General features: G+C 44.1%; 3 protein-coding genes across 3 annotated transcripts; 1 reads left to right on the forward strand and 2 right to left on the reverse strand.

Moving 5' to 3' along the window:
- The first annotated feature begins 357 nt into the window (after nucleotides 1-357).
- Nucleotides 358-2,178, forward strand: LOC6588328. The gene has a single exon (XM_002013764.1). The coding sequence runs from the start codon at nucleotides 358-360 to the stop codon at nucleotides 2,176-2,178; it is 1,821 nt and encodes a 606-aa protein (XP_002013800.1).
- Nucleotides 2,179-3,042: 864 nt separating this feature from the next.
- LOC6588301 lies at nucleotides 3,043-4,872 on the reverse strand. The gene is made up of 2 exons (XM_026986620.1): nucleotides 3,572-4,872; nucleotides 3,043-3,253 (listed from the first exon to the last, which is right to left on the reverse strand). The coding sequence occupies exons 1-2, from the start codon at nucleotides 4,870-4,872 to the stop codon at nucleotides 3,043-3,045; spliced, it is 1,512 nt and encodes a 503-aa protein (XP_026842421.1).
- Nucleotides 4,873-13,880: 9,008 nt separating this feature from the next.
- Nucleotides 13,881-15,747, reverse strand: LOC6588178 (putative uncharacterized protein DDB_G0291608; the record flags this gene model as incomplete). The annotated part of the gene is made up of 4 exons (XM_026986694.1): nucleotides 15,602-15,747; nucleotides 15,079-15,231; nucleotides 14,453-14,988; nucleotides 13,881-14,302 (listed from the first exon to the last, which is right to left on the reverse strand). Coding segments are annotated over exons 1-4 (1,257 nt in total), but the record flags the coding sequence as incomplete, so codon positions are not given.
- Between the last annotated feature and the right edge of the window lie 938 nt (nucleotides 15,748-16,685).

A 16,685-nucleotide genomic window follows, 5' to 3' on the forward strand; every position in this document is an offset into this window, starting at 1 on the left:
ATGACTATAACGACTCGGCTATAGCTGATGATCAAGAATATATACACTTTATGGGATTGGAAATGCTTCCTTCTGGGTGTTACACACTAATATGCTTTTTGAGTATCGGGTTAAAATACTCTAAAATGCTCCACCTTAAAACTTTAGTACTTTTACCTATCTGCAGTGATGTTGGATGACCATCAAGTCAATCGGTTTATACCATTCCGATAAAGGACAGCTGTCATCTGATAAAGTGCAAACGAGACCCATTAGAATATTGTCACCTTAGAGCAATTAGAAAACCGCTTTCTGGTACCGAATTCAGTTTACTTTATTAATCCAAGCGCTGAAGGAATCAAACTGGATATCGCTGCAATGTTTGGCAAAATAAAAGTAGTGCTGATACTGCTCCTAGCTCAGGCAGTGTCTGGGAAAACCGAGCAGCCCCAGATGACATTCCTCACCAATTTGATCCAACGTATCCACAAAGAAAAACCGATTCAGACTTTATTAATGCTGCAGCACCATCAGGACAAGGACTGCTCGATTCAAGACTGGAATCCCGATGGTATTCCCATCCTACGAGTCAACGAGCTGATAGAAATAGACCTGAGGATGCACTTCAATCACATGTCGGCGGCATTGGTCTGCCTAGAGGAACCCTCCCACATGAGTCTGCTCCTAGATGCTCTGGCCAAGTCATTCGATCATTTGCGGTATGTGCGAATCATACTGTGGACCCAAGGGAATCCAGCAGAGGAATTCCTCAAACAGATCTCCGACAAGGCCGAGGAGCATAAATTTCTTCGTATGATCGTTCTGGGACTTCATCAAAGTGTGGAAACGATGCATCGATTGAAACCATTTCCAAGTCCCCGCTTTGAGAGGATCGAGACTGTTTCGTTCATAAAGGAATCCGTTTTCGCCCGGCCTACACTCAACTTCCAAGGAAAAACGGCGACCCTGCTGAAAAACCTGAATATTCCCTTTACCATCAAGAATGCACCGACCGTCGATTTTCCCATCACCCAGATCGAGGACATGCAGATCATTGAGTTTGCACTGAAATACAATTTGACTCTGTCAAGGGCTCAGAAAATGGACTCCAATGTGCCTGATCCGTACGTCGATATTGAGTTAAATCCGCACTTTGTTTCAAAGAGCGACCTTCTCCAGCGAGTTGAATCTGTGAATGCCTTTACTTTATCCTCGCTGATGGTTGTAGTGCCCTGCGGTAAGGAGAGAAGCATTGCAAAGGTCTATCGTAAGCTGGACTTGAGGACTTGGCTCCTGTACATCCTATCCGTCTATGCCACGTTCGTGGTGGCGGAGACCGTCATTATGGTCGCAACCCATCGCATCTCAGGCCGTTCCTATCGTCTAACCAACCTGAATCCCTGTGTGAATATGCGCGCCTTCAGGGCCATCCTGGGACTCCCCTTTCCCATTGGCCCCAGACTGACCGTCTCGCTCCGCCTGCTTTTCCTGGCCATGATCTTGTTCGGAATGATCTTCAGCACCTTCTTCAGCTGTAAGCTGAGCTCCCTGCTGACCAAGCTTCCACTGCAACCTCAGGTGGAGAGCTTCGAGCAATTGCGGACGAGTGGTCTGACCGTAATTGGCTTATCCACCATACAATCCTTCATCGAGAACGAGATTGATGAAGAGTTCACCAGGCGGTATTTATCTAATGTGAAGTATCTGGACCCTCTAAAGTACGCTGACGCACTGATCGCAGGGAACACAAGTCTCGCCTTTATAGTTGTTAGAGACTCCTGGAAAGGATTCGAAAGGTTTCAGCAGATAATTGGAAGGAAGATTTTCTGCGAGTCAAAAAACCTATCCATCATACAGAACCTACCGAAGATGTACAAAATGCAGAAGGGTTCGATATATAAGTGGCATCTGACCAAATTCTTTATGACGTTCTTCGAGTCCGGAATCCCCTCTTATTGGAAAAGCACTTTTCATTATAATATCCGGGAACGTCTCAATGTCACTATTCCACGAAATCTTAAGCCAGACTTCGTTCCTTTGTCGTTGCATCACCTAAAATGGCTGGGTTGGGTTCTTGGCTGTGGCTACGGCTTGGCCACTGTGGTCTTTCTTGTGGAAGTCTATATGGGAAATCGGAAGAGAAAAGTGGAGAGCAAAGTACCTGCCCCTCCAGGAAGCTCGGAGATCGACGCGGTCTAATTGTGCACTTTAAATTTTTAATATTCTAAATGTAAACCTTACAGAAACATACAAAACTAGCAAAAATTAATCTCAATTATGTATCTTACTCGTATATACTTAAAATTTACTAATGGCACATTCTTAATAAAGATTTCGCAATGGTTGAACTCAATTTTCAAATGGGTTTCTCTAAGCGAAAAAACTAATCAAACGTCAAAGCAGGTTCATCATATGACAGCTACCTTTTAGTGGTCGAATGTCAATTGATGGAGCCGATAACATAATGAAAACTATAAGGAATTGTCCATCTGTGAATTTAAAAGCTGATAGATGAGGAGTTCAAAGTGAAAACCGATGTATTTATCTCTCCTTTTCATGGATATACCCGATCTCGAATCATTTGGTCGACTGTGGAAGCCCGCTCTTTATAAGAAAGGCTATCCGCACTCTCACTTTTATTCTTTTATTTATGTTCTATTGAATTCCAGTATTTTCAATGCAAGTTTTTAAAAGTTATTAAGTCAATACGTGTCTATAGACTATATAATTGTTGATTCTTGAATTTGTTTAAGGCAAAACGGAACTAAAAATGCCATCACTCGTGTCAAGTGCAAGCAAAATTGAGAGAGATCGCGGTCTGCCTTGTCTGTCCCACCACGATTACGGTTAGACAGAATCCGGTATACCATATGTATACTAAACACCGAGACTCGGAACCATAAAAGAAGCATTAACAAAACACACGTATTTTATGAAATATATTTCAGGTACATTAAGAACAGGCAATGTGCAATCTGTGACTGTCAAAGAGATTCATATAGTGAGATTTGAGTGCATTCTTGTTAGTAATTTCATGCAATGTTTACAATTTTAAGCAGATAATTAGACTGCAGCACCCTCCTGGTGTCTTCGAGAAGCAGGTACCTTGTTTTCAACTTTTCTCTTCTTATTTCCCATATAGACTTCCACGAGAAAGACCACAGTGGCCAATCCGTAGCCACAGCCAAGGATCCAGAGCAGCCATCTCAAATGTTGGAGGGATAAAGGAACGAACTCTGGCTTAAGATCCGGTTGAAAAGTGATATTGAGACTCCTTCGAATAGCAGTTGGTAAAAATTGTAGCCAATGTGAGGGGATTCCGGACTCAAACAATGTTATGAAGAACTTGTTCATTGGCCACCTATATATGGAGTCCTTCGGCATTACGTACATCCTTGGTAGGTTCCGTATGATTGATAGGTTCTTTGATACGCATACAGTTTTCTGTTCCATCGATTGCTGAAAAGTGTCAAGTATTCCCCAAAACTCTGTAAAAACTACAAAGGCGGAGCTGCCGTTTGAATGCATTATCAATTTAATTACGTCCAGAGCGTCTAGGTACTTTATATTTGGTAAGCATCGCCTGACGAACTCTTCATCAACCTCACTCTCGATGAAGGGTTGCATGGATCTCTCTCCAATTACGGTCAGACCACTGTTCTCCATTTGTTCGAAGCTCTCCACCTGAGGTTGCAGTGGAAGCTTGGTCAGCAGGGAGCTCAGCTTACAGCTGAAGAAGGTGCTGAAGATCATTCCGAACAAGCTCATGGCCAGGAAAAGCAGGCGGAGCGAGACGGTCAGTCTGGGGCCAATGGGAAAGGGGAGTCCCAGGATGGCCCTGAAGGCGCGCATATTCACACAGGGATTCAGGTTGGTTAGACGATAGGAACGGCCTGAGATGCGATGGGTTGCGACCATAATGACGGTCTCCGCCACCACGAACGTGGCATAGACGGATAGGATGTACAGGAGCCAAGTCCTCAAGTCCAGCTTATGGAAAACATCTGTGATGTTTGTCACCCTGCCGCAGGGAACCACAACCATCAGCGAGGACACAGAGAAAGTATTAACACATTCGATTTGGTCGACAAGATCGTCACTCAAGACTGGGCGAGGATTTAACTGAATATCGAAATACGGATCAGCCACGTCGGAGTCCTGTTTCTCCGTTAGTACCAAAGTCAAATTGTATCTCAAAGCAAACTCAATGATCTGCTTGTCCTCCACCCGTGTGACGGGGAACTCGCCCGTTGGTGCATACTTGGTGGTGTAATTTACGGGTGAGTCCCGATTTGGAAACACAAGTGCCTTTTTTCCTAGATAGTTCAGTTCACGCGGGTGGAAAGTGGAGCCTGCAATGCTCGAGATATTCTCAATCCGCTCAAACTGAGGACTGGGAAATGAACATAAACGATGGAGGGAAACTTCCCCTCTTTGATGACAGCCCAGAACGATCATTTGAAGAAATTGATGCTCCTCGGCCTTGTCGGAGATCTGTTTGAGGAATTCCTCTGCTGGATTCCCTTGGGTCCACAGTAGGATTCGCACATACCGCAAATGATCGAATGACTTGGCCAGAGCATCTAGGAGCAGACTCATGTGGGAGGGTTCCTCTAGGCAGACCAATGCCGCCGACATGTGATTGAAGTGCTTCCTCAGGTCTATTTCTATCAGCTCGTTGACTCGTAGGATGGGAATACCATCGGGATTCCAATCTTGAATCGAGCAGTACTTGTCCTGATGGTGCTGCAGCATGAGTAAGGTCCGAATCGGTACTTCTTTGTGGATACTTTGGATGAGATTGTTGAGGAATGTCATATGGGGCTGCTCGGTTTTCCCAGACACTGCCTGAGCTAGTAGCAGTATCAGCACTACTTTTATTTTGACTATCATTTCGGTATTACTTTCAGCTCTTGGAGTAAACGATGAACTGAATGTCCCGTGCTTGTGCTGAGGAAGTGGCACCACAATCTGAAGGAGCCCTCTGCAGATGGTTATTGACAGCTGTCTGCTTCCGATAGGTTGGTGTTCACTTAGCTTAATCAGAAAGTTTATTTGCCCTTCGCTAATTTTATAATTCTGTGTGGAAATGTGGGGTCAATCGATACTTGTTTTTGTGGCTGAGGCGCTGAAGCATCTAAAATTGGATCAATGCTGCCCCCGTCGATCACTGGCCAAGGCGTTATGCCCAATTCCAATGAATGAATAAATAAATACTCTGTGGCAGCTGCTGATTCATTTATCTGTGCACGTACATTATTTTCAATTCTAATAGGTCGTTTTTTGCTAATGTTTGATTTGATGGTTGGATTTCGCTGTTCCACGAATATCATTTTCAATTGATGGCCATAAAATATTACCGCAAATAATCTCACATCTGTGTGTGTGTCTATTGTGTCTGGTGGATGGCCACAGACGGTCATTAATCAGGCGGCAAATTGTCACAATTTGTGGCAATTGTTGTCTGTGTTTGTGATGCTGTAATTATGACAATTTTGCGTAATTGTTTTTTTTGTTTTTCGTTGTCGGCAGTTGGTTATTCTCGCACATATGATTGTTTGCATTTAGCGATTGTTGGTGCTGCGTTTACAAGTCGTTCGCTTGGGCTCAACCATTGCTAATTTCATTAAATTCCCTTTGCCCTGATGCATCCACTGACTGACTGACGGACACACGTCGTATACGTAATGTGCAATACAGTTTATGAAACGTTAATTAGCGGCGGTAATTCGCCGGCAGGCAGTCGGCTTGTTTGGGTGTCTGTTAATTGACGCACAGCATTTTCATTATGCTGATTGAACCGAAGACAGTGTGGCAGCCACATCTTCAGCTTGTCAAGGGCCAATAAATCAGTTTATACGCTGAATATTATACTGAAATATATCCTGCAAGGCCTTTGGGGAAAATCTGTCCTGGATATGATCAACGCATATCCAATCTGTGCGGCTGTCCGGACTGTCAATCATTTATGGTAGCCTCAAAAACCGCACAGCAGAAAAATTAAGAAAATTTCATGAAAAATTAAATCAGCAAATCTGATTATGCATCGCATACAGAGACCACTCTCAATTTTCCTCAGACTCTGTGTTCGCTGTTCAATTTAGAAAACCACAATTTGTATTTTCCCTCCACACACACACACACACACACACAAACATTTAGTGGCATATACATATATTCTCAGTCCAATTTCCATCGCTGACAAATGCAAAAGCCGCGCTCGGCGCTCCGGCTTTCGCTCTAAATGTTATTTATAATAGAATTTATGCCTAGATGGCAGGCATCTATGGACTGGACCAAATGCAAATGGCAGCCTGTCGCCAGAGTTCCAATTTCGACCATGTATCAGATTTTTGTACCCCGCATGCGAATCAATTCAAGGGTTTATATGGATCTACGATGGTATATTGCTACGGGATTGAATGAGAGTATAGATGGGATATTTGGTAGCAACGCTTTTAAAACAGCTCTTAGGAAATTATTTTAAACCCTAATTATATTTAAAATATAAAGTTTTTTCATGATTGCTATCGAATTTTTTATTAGCTTTACGTTTATTACAAAATATAGGGTTCATATAATAGTTCGTTTTTATAAAGAAAGCAATAAGCTTGAGGTCCCGAATGTACGCTAAATAGAAGTGCACTTTGGCTTGATCTAGTAAAACGCAGAAATCTGTAAAACGGAACAGAATATTCTATGGTAGTTAATTTATTTTGTAAGAGGATTTATGTAGGTTTCTATCGAGAATTTACACATTAAAGTATCTTCATTGATGTTCTTTAAATTGAATTTAGTACCAGTGGCGGACGTACGATTTTTCCATATGTTTTTTTTTTTACTTTATTACCTCACATTCGCTCATAAATCACTTCATATTTGATTAACAAAAAACTTTATTTGGCTTTTATGAGAGATTTTCGAGAAAAACTTTTATTAAAAGTAAACTTTCTTAAAGGCAAAAATTACCATAAAAATATCTAAAAAGTGAACTTTTGTTTACTTTAGTTGTTTTTCAGATCAAAGTTAATGATATAAATTTTTCAATTAATTTCGAAAATGGAAATCAGTTTTGATTGGCTTATGGGAAATCCCATAATCGATTCTGAAATTTATAATGGTATACCCCAAAGTCGTGACACTTGCCATCGATGTGCCATATACGAGTACACATTTGTTTAAATTTTTCTTTGGGTCTGTGTGGGCGGGGCGGGGCGGGGGGGTGTTCGTTCAGTAACCGCAAAATTCAGCAACAGCAATGGCAGACGGCGTTATAATGAACCATTTTGTGGCCAAAAATGGTAGCAAAAAAGAAAAAAGAGACGTCTAAAAATTTCACCCGATTTCCTTTTCGATGATGCATTTCCAAATATTTCATAGATTGAAAACGAAATTGAAAATGTGCATGGGGCCAAAGGCAAACAACATTGGACATTATATTAAAATGGAGTCATAAATTGGCCAAAAATCTCCTTTTATGCGCGGAGGCCTCCTCTTCTGTGCTGTCCCTTTTTTGCTCCAGCTGTGGTCTCTTTCTCGCTCGCGTTCTCTATGGGTGTGTGTGCATGTGCCCTGAAGCGTTAACATTGCATGAAGGCAAATCTCAATGGCATTTATGTGCTGTTGTGGCGCCACCATTAATACGGACGCCACGTGCTGCATGCGTGGGGCAACGCGGAGAGGAGGTGGCGCCGGCTGATTGAGGGTCTTGGGGGAGCGGTGCTGTTGTGCGGTCCTGGTGTGCGTTGTCAGGCATTGTCAGCATTGGTGTTGGCCATACAACAATGCCCGCTGGCGGCATGTGTCAACAGCTGTTGCCGTTGCCGTTGCAGTTGCATAATTTTTGGCCTCTGCTGTGCCCACAAAATGGGCAACAAAAGCGGTCGGGCATCAGCATCAAAAAATGGGAAATGCATTGGGAAAAGTCAATTTAATTACAAACGGGCGCGCATTTAAATTTAAATCAACTGGTCAGCGAAAACCACGTTTCTGTTCCTTTCAGGCTGTGTGCGAATTTCTGATTTACAATGTCATTAGGGGTTGCGGCGCTTTAAAGGTAAACTTTAAATATGTCTAACACAGATAGACAAGAGTGTGTGTGCTCCCTGTGTGTGTGTGTAAATAGTTCACACGGCCAGCTAAAACGGAAATGGCTGCCCCTGTGTCTCTGTCTCTGTCTGTGTTAGTATGCCAATGCAGGCGGCGCGCCGCGGCGTTGCAAGAAGTATGCTACGAAATATTTTCAGTTTCATGCGCCAAGGCTTTACATTCATTGCTCGCCTCTGACACGCCCTGCCTGCCCCCCCCCACACTCTCTCTGTGGCAGAAAAATGGAATTGTTTATTTGCTTTCGCCTTTTCTTATTTAAAACTATTTTATGTGCCTGCTGTCCCAGCGTAAAGTTTGCCAAAACGATAGAAAGTACACACAGAGAGAGAGAGAGTGAAGGAGAGAGAGAGGGGGAGCACAGAGACTGGGACAGCAACTGGAGTGTGAAACGTTTTCACTTCCGTGTGGTGCCGTTGGCCCAACGACCAAGCTCCGACAAGTCTCCTCCGGACTACGGACTACGGACTCCGGACTCTCCTGCACCACTTTTCTTAGCATGAACATAAAGTTTAGTCGATTCCGTGCAGTTTTTTAGACCCTGTAACTGTAGGCCGAAGCGGGTATATAGGTCTATCGTGGTCAAGGCTGAAGGAGGACATCTCCATCAGAGTCTTGGGGGGTTTTTTGCAGAATTACTTGCCAGAAAATTTTAGAAAATTCTAGAAAATACTAGAAAATTCTAGAAAATTCTAGAAAATTCTCTGATAGCTAGAACTATGTGTCGGTTTAATATAAAGATAGGATTGCGATGGACATAGCAGCCAGTGACAGTGGAAATAAATATTTGTTCGTGGTATTGGATTATTTGAGCAGGTGGCCGGAAGTATACCCGTTTCCAAATCAAGAGGCATTGACAGTGGCTTTCAATAATTGGCTAACAAGATTCGCAGCTTTTATATTTACATATGTACAAGGGATTTATTTATTTACCTATATTTAAGGCACAATCCTATTGATATTTACCTGAATTTTTAATACTCAAAATTTACTCCTCTAAATCGCAATTGATTTCTTTCATAACCCATTTGAATGTGTATTTTTTGGCTATGTTTTTTTTTTATTTATGGCTTACATTCCGCCTGTAGAATATCAATTTTCAGGGGTATTCCATAGTCGGCTTATCGCCTGAATGTGTGTAGTTTTCTGAGGTTGTTCTTCTTGCGTTTGTTACTATTCCATCTAAGGCTTACAACCATTTGTGTGGCTGTTGCTGTGCCACTGCCTCTGCCTCTGCTCCTGACCAAAATCCCATTTGGCACTGAATTGTGTGCGCACATTGAATTTGTAGCAAGCTTAAAACTCGAGCAATCTATGGGCATTAATAGATATTTTATCTCTGTGTGTGTGTGTGTGTGTGGAAAAATATTTATACCTCTCTCCTGCTATACATACATCGATTTTCGTGCAGTGTAATTGAATTGCCAAGTGCTGGGGCCTCGATTCTTTTTCGGGTGGCGTTTTTTTTTTTTTTTGTGGGCGGTAACATCCGATTTTGGATGTTGGTCAGCAGCCTATAGTCGGGGGGGGGGGGGGCACTTGAAGATAGTCAACGGTTTATGACGTGTTTATTTGCCACAACAATTGCGACACAATTGTGCCACATGCAGTGACATTTATGTGACCAACTCGACCGACACAGGACCAGTGTGGGACAGAGAGGCAGCGAGTGTTGTCTATGAGTTATGACTCTTCAAGCGGCAACTGCAACCGTTGCATGCAACGTTGACACATCTGACTCTCTCTCTCTCTCTCTCTGCCTCTGCGTCTGTGTGTGTGTGTGTGTGTGTGATAAATGAAGCCTGCCAAGAAAAGCCAAGTCCAGGCACGTGACAATTCCGGGATGCCTTTAAGTGGCTGCTTTAAAAATCTAGGCCTTCTGTTTAGTAGAACATTTAATGGAAAAATTCCAAGAAAAGTTCTTCTTATACATTTGTACATGAAATACGGATACGGCTTTACAAACCCTTCTCATTTCATTCTGAAATACTCCTTTGCCAATTGAACAATAAAGTCATAATACGCTCTCGGCGTTTGTACCGAAAAGCGGATAGAAAGCCTCACACAGCCAGCTAAATGAAAGAAAATGCAATAAAATAACAACTTAACACCTTTGGCGCCCAAATAGACAGAGAGCGGGGCGAGGGGTACCCCCTCTCTCTATCCCCTCAAACAAAAGTTCCAGCCATACACAAATGCGCAGGCAATGCAAAAAGCAAACCGTAAGCGTAGACTAAGCCGATTATAGCACGAAAGTAACGGCAAATGTCTGAGAGGCAGATAGAGCGAGGGGGGAAATGAGGGTGGAGAGTGAAGAGTGGAGAGTGGGGGCGAGCCAGAGCTGGAGCAAGAAGGTCGAGCAGGAAGTGCGTGGCGTGGCGTGGCGTGGCGTAGCGTGGCAGACAGAGACGGGACAAAGAGCCAGAGCAGGCAATGAATTATCGCACTAGCAGCAGTCGAGACAAAAGTGTTGTAAAAAATGTAGTACTATTAATTTTCTTTGCATATCTTATTGTATCTTCATAAACAGACAAGCACACAAACGTGGCAAGAAGGTCGGAAAGGAGGGACCAGGGACAACCCTCCAGGAAACTGGCTTAGTGCTAAGAGATTTCTAATTCAGTTGAGCAGAAATAAATTACTTACCGTAATTGTTTGCCATATAAAACTGTAGCAAATAACATTGAGCTCTCTCTATCTCTCTCTCTCTCTGTCTCGTGGGAACTTTTGAGAGGAAAATTCTTGTTGTTTTAGGTATTTGCTTTGAGCCATTTATGTTTTGGCAGCTGCCGTAAAAGGATTTCTAGCATGCTTTACGCCTGATGGTAAATAAAAACTTAAATATCCCTGTGGGATCATTTCCCTCTCCCCCTCTCTCTCTCCCGTAAAAACTTTAACAATTTTTGTAAAATTTATTTACTTGTTTACTTTTAATTTATCTACCGCACACTTATAGTTGACACGATAGCAAATTATTGCCCTTTCATTTTGTGCTTTATATGGGCATAAATAATTGTGCAACAGCAGCAGTAGTAGCAGCACAAAACTGCCTCGGTTACAATTTTTAATTATTTTTTAATGAACTACAAAAAAAAAAGCAGAGAAGCGGATAAAAAACCTGTCTCTTACATTATAAATTTATGCATGTTTAAAGTGAATTTATTGCGTGTTTAATTGTGGATAATGCGTCAGATGCAGGCCAGCAGCAACAAGCTGCCACTGGGCCCCCCCAATCTGCCGCCCGGAGGCAGGCAATAACGTGGTAATTTCACTTTTACGATCTGCCCCGATAGCCACCGTACTGGAGAGTCGTAAAAGACCTGCAACTATCAGAAAATATAGCCTTATGTCTGGCAGGACATTTCATTCGTCGAAGTTTGCCATCAAGCATTGATTTTCAAGCACCTTTCACGTCCCAATCCTACACTCCCTGCCACAAGCCCAATCTCAGCGAGTCACGTGCTTCTGGTGGGGCTCCAAAAATCACGCATTAGCTGCCAGTTTGCACTTAAAGTCATAAATTTATTTAAATATATGAGGGTACCCCTCACATGCATTGCATACATATAAACGCGAAAGCCCCACACGTTCAGAGGGGGAGGGGGCTGGACGGCACCGCTGTAAAGCAAAATTTATATTAACTTCATTTTGCCACGGCTGCTGCTTCGGGGTGCTCCCGGGTACGGCTACGGCTGCCTCTGCCATGCAGTCATTGCATAACTCATACGCACCGTGTGCCGAGCGAATCGCGGTGCGTGGCAGGCAGTAAGCGCTCCGCTCCACTCCAGCCAACCAGCCAGCCAGCCAGCCATATCACCGACACAAAGTGAAGAAAGGCTGCCTCGAAAAATGGCAGCCAAGAGAATTTTAAATTACGCTTTTGAGTGTCGACGGTTGAGGCCGAAATGCAACTGCAATGTGGAAGAGCTGCAGCTGAAGCTGCAGCTGCATCATTCCCTTTTCGTTGCATGCATTTAATTGCAAATGAAGCAAGAGCTGTTGAGGCAACAGCGGCAGACCCAGACCCAGACCCAGACGCAGACCCAGCCAAAGCGCTGACAATGCCAATTGCCATCCTGCAGTCCCAGCCTCGGTCCGTGCCACATCAAGCTGCAAAACTGCAAATGACGTTTAATCAAAGTTGTTGAAATTGATAGCATTGTTTGTAGTGCACGCCGGCGAATGGCAAAATGGCAAAATGCATTTTAAAGTGCGCTAAATGTGTTAATTAAAGCGGCTCCGTCCCTTACATGACTTTGCTTTCGCGTTTCATTCGCCCCCAGAAAAAAACGCCCCATAAATAAATAAGCAAAGCAGCCCAGGTACAAATGCAACAGATTTGAATTAGAAAAGTGGCAGCCAACAGAAGGAGAAGGGTAGCATACTCCAGAGAGAGAGAGAGGGAGAGGGAGCTGCAAGGATCCTGGAAAATTGCAACTTAGTTGCTGTGGCAGGCAATAAAATAAAGTCTTAGCCAAGTTCCCATGCAACAGCCAGAAACTGGGGGCACATTTAATTTGTTGCGCAACAAATTAGCATTTATTTTCATTAGGATTTCAACTTCTGCTTACTGCTGTTCCTCCTTCACTCCCATATGCTCCCATGTTCAACCCATTCATTTTTTCGTCTGCTCTTTGTTTGCTTTTAATTATAAATACATGTGCTACAAGCAATATTAACCCATGGCATTGCGAAAGTCTTTAAGGAATATCCCCTCATATAATTCGTAAAAGTATCAGCAAAGCACAAAGAATCGGCCACAGAATCCTACAAAACAGTCCTCGGCGGAGCACAGAAAATACTTACTTTTCGGTCCCAAAATTTCAACAACAAATATACAGTCTTTGGCGAAGTGCATCAGTCGGTCCCAAGAAAACAAAAATAATGTACTAAAAGTTGCTAAATAAAACTGATACTCGAGAATACAAAAAGCTAATACAATTTTTGATATTTAAAAAAAAGCGATCGTTCCTAAAAACTATTTCGATTTTCAAATTTTGTTAACAAATCTTTTATATATATTTTTATTTAAATTATAGTATTCTGTGTTCTACTTTAAGTGCTTTAAATAAAGCTAAATATGTAACTGATTTTCGGGAATCACAATAAAAATTTTAAGAAGTTTAATTTAAAAAAAAAAAAACAATAATTTTAAAAAATAATTTTAATTTTTTAATTTTGGTATCAAATCTTTCTTTCATATTTTTATTTTTTTAATTCTAGTATTAAGTTTTTTACTTTAAGTTCTTTAAATAAAACTTAAAAAAAAACTCCAGAATACAAAATTCCAATAAAATATTTTAAATGTTTGATATTTTCAAAAAAGAAAAAGATAATTTCTACAAATTTATTTGGATTTTCACATTTGGGTTTCAAATATTTTTTATAATTTTTTTTTATAATTATGGTATTTTTTTTATTTATTTTAAGTGTTTTAGATAAATTAAATTCATTAAAAAACTGAATTAATAAATTGATTTCAATGAACTAAAAATATGTTATAATTATATTGGGTACAAATTTGTAAGGTCATGAATATTATTTTAATTAATTAAATAAATAAATAAATTTCTAAATCCTTTTCTACCCCCAATGCCAGCCAATGGGTTAAGGCCTGGTGCCTGCTGGTGCTGCTGGTGTATATTTTTCCATAGCCTAGCCCACAATTGTGGGCGCGTGGCATGGTCTCCTTGCATTCAATTAATGCGTGTATAGAAAGCATCGCCGCGTCGCCGATGATGCCGACCATCGTCATCGTCAGCGTCAGCGTCAAAGCCATGGCCGGCAGCAGCAGCAGCAGCATCATCATCATCACCTTGACGGCGCTGGGCATTATCCAAGTAAGAGCTAACGCCCGACTGAGCGCCCAACGAGGCTGAAGACCATGGTGCGGATGAGTAGCGCTGCCTGATGCTGCTGCCGCCGCTGCCGGCATGCGAGGCGGCGCCACCGTAAGACCAAGGACGCCGCGGATTGCTGTAACGGGAGTCCGAGTAGCGATGCCGTTCGGGGTAGTAGTGATGCTGATAGTAATCGGAATCTGAATCGGAGTCAAAGTCGGGACGGGACGAGTGGTCAATGTGTGCTGTGCGATTAGGATAGAAGTCCGCGGCGCTGGTCTGGGGGGGTCCTGGTGGGGGTCTGCGATGTCCGTAATTATAATCAACATCGTCATCATCATCACCGGGGGGTGGTGGATAATGATGTGAGTCCGTGGCTGGATTGTGATTATGGTGCGGGTGAGGGTGCGGGTGATGGTGCGGGTGCGGGTGCGGGTGCGGGTGCGGGTGAGGATGGTGCTGGTGCTGGTTCTGGTGATACTGGGGCTTATTAGTCACCACGGCAGCAGCAGCAGCAGCAGCTCCACTATATGGCGACTGCAGCACCACCGTGGGTTTAACAATAACGGGGGCCGGACTAGAGACGGGAACGGAACCGGGTCCTGAGTCCGGCACTGGGACCAAGGCAGCCTGCTGCCAAGATGGGGTCGGCGATGAGGTTTGTTCGCGTGAGTTCATCTCGGCTAATTTATTGAAACGATTGCGACTGGCGGTGTCCGTGAGCACCATCACGGTGGGATTCATATCCGACATGTGATCCTTGATGCAGTTCTGCAGCAGATTCAGGAAGAAGAAGAACGAGAGCAGCGTCAGCGCGGACATCACCCCGCTGGAGTTCTTCTTCGATTTCTTGCCGGCGGAGCCCCTCGTGGGTGGCGGTGGCTTTGGATAGGAGTACGAATGGATTGCTGGAGGATGGGGCGGCGGACGGGGTGGATGGGGCGGCGGATGGGGCATGCCCATGGACAGTGCGGGCGCACTACCGGCGCTGGCATGGTACGAGGTGAACCCACCCGAGGGTGGCGTCTGCTGCAGTTCGTACTCCACCGATGGCTCGATGTGGCTGCTAATTTCAAACTTGCATTAGCCTCTCGGTCGCTCTTCCTCTCTGTGTGTGTGTGTATTGGGGTTTGGGGTCTGGCCCGTTGCTTACCCATGGCCGGAGTGTCCGCTGTACGGGGCAGTGGCTGCATAAGCACCGTTGTGGCTGCTGCCAGCGGCGGCCAGCAGCGGTCGTCCCTGTTGCTGGTAATGGTAATGGTTGCTCGGATAGTAATGGTTGGGATAATGCACGCGTTGCGTTTGACTGGAAAATATGGAAAGCGAGAAAAGGGAGTGGGAAAAAGGCACTGCGAATGGATGCAAATGAGACTGACTAGAGGGTGTCCCGAAAATTGTGCGGGATCTGCCTGGCCCTGTAATAAAAGGACTTTCTTTGCATACTTTAAATCACATTTCTTCATCGTACTGTCTCCCATGCCTTTCTCTTATCACTTTCTCTTGAATCACATGTGTCCTCCATCTTTCGGGACACCCTTTATCCTGTGTATGTCCTCGCTAAGTGCCTGAGCTATGGCGCTTTCGTGCTCTGCGGCTGCTTTTAGGGGTTTGGGGTCTGGCGTGGGGGTTTCATCGCGGGGTCACGGCTAGTGTCACTTTCTGTCATTTCGGCTTACGCATAATTATTCTCCGCAATTGCTGACAGCAGTGGATGTTGTTCCTGCAGCTGTTGTTGTTGTTGTTGTTGTTCCTGTAGCTGTTGCAACTCTCGCAACTGCTCCAGCTGAAGTTGCAAATTTTGGCTCTGATTTGCCAGAGACATGCCGTTTGTTTTTGGAATTTCAGCAAATTTAATTGCTAATTGATTCTCTCTCTCCCGCGCGTATGCTTATCACTTCACCTCACTTCACATAAAGCGGCGGATACACTCAACTGCCAGAGGCAGTAGCCACAAAAGGAGTGCCTGATGGCAGCAGGGGCGCCCCAAAACCGCAAGTGACAATGTCGCTTAGGCGACTGGGCTTTTGCCAGACACTTGGCAGGCAGCTATTAACAGGGGCAACACCGGCAACGGCACCGGCACCGGTCCGGGCCTGTCATTGTCAGCTGTTAAGTGAGTTTGAGCTGCAACGGCAACAACAACGATCTTAGCACCTGAATGAGGCAGCAGCAAGTGGCAAGTGGCAAGTGGCAAGCGGGAAGCGGCAAACTGCAAACTGCAAACTGCAGCTACTGCAAACTGCCGGCTCTGACAATTGCCTGTAAAGTGTTTTGCGGTGACATCGACCAACTGACACACACCTGAACTGGAGCGTTTTACCACGTCCCATCCCGGACCGTCCCTGATGCGCTGCACATTTTGGCCAGCAGACAATTAGTGCACGACATAAAAGGCGGCCCAGTAATGCTTCTACACACTCTACTCTCCCTCTGGGGGCTCCCTTGCCCCCCTCCTGTCAGTGTTAATGACGCTGTTGCAGTCGCTTGTTTATTGCATTAAAGCTCTATGGCTGGGCTGCAGCGTTATGCATCAGAAATTGTCATAATTGTGCCATGTCTGGCACTGAGTCTGCCACCCTGCCACCCTGCCTCTGCCACAGCCTTTGGTTTTAGCTGCCAAATGGAGCTCAGTTCTTGCGGTCTTTTGTGTGGTTAGTCGGAACGTTCTCTGGGTGGTTTATGGAGGGAGATTCCATCTCTCTGCCGTTGAAGATTTATGACTTGGGCTAATAGTTTTCATTGCCAGCAAATGTTTATGGT

The sequence above is a fragment of the Drosophila persimilis genome, unplaced genomic scaffold (assembly GCF_003286085.1).
Source record: "Drosophila persimilis strain 14011-0111.01,24,50 unplaced genomic scaffold, DperRS2 tig00000000-arrow-pilon, whole genome shotgun sequence".
In the NCBI taxonomy this organism is placed as follows: Eukaryota; Metazoa; Arthropoda; class Insecta; order Diptera; family Drosophilidae; genus Drosophila; species Drosophila persimilis.

What these genes read in the sequence shown, in the direction of transcription:
- LOC6588328 (XM_002013764.1), top strand. Translation starts at nt 358, where the DNA reads ATGTTTGGCAAAATAAAAGTAGTGCTGATACTGCTCCTAGCTCAGGCA.
- LOC6588301 (XM_026986620.1), bottom strand. Translation starts at nt 4,872, where the DNA reads ATGATAGTCAAAATAAAAGTAGTGCTGATACTGCTACTAGCTCAGGCA. An exon ending in GAGAGTGAGGTTGATGAAGA is followed by an intron (nt 3,254 to 3,571) that starts GTTCGTCAGGCG and finishes TGCTATTCGAAG; the next exon opens with GAGTCTCAATATCACTTTTC.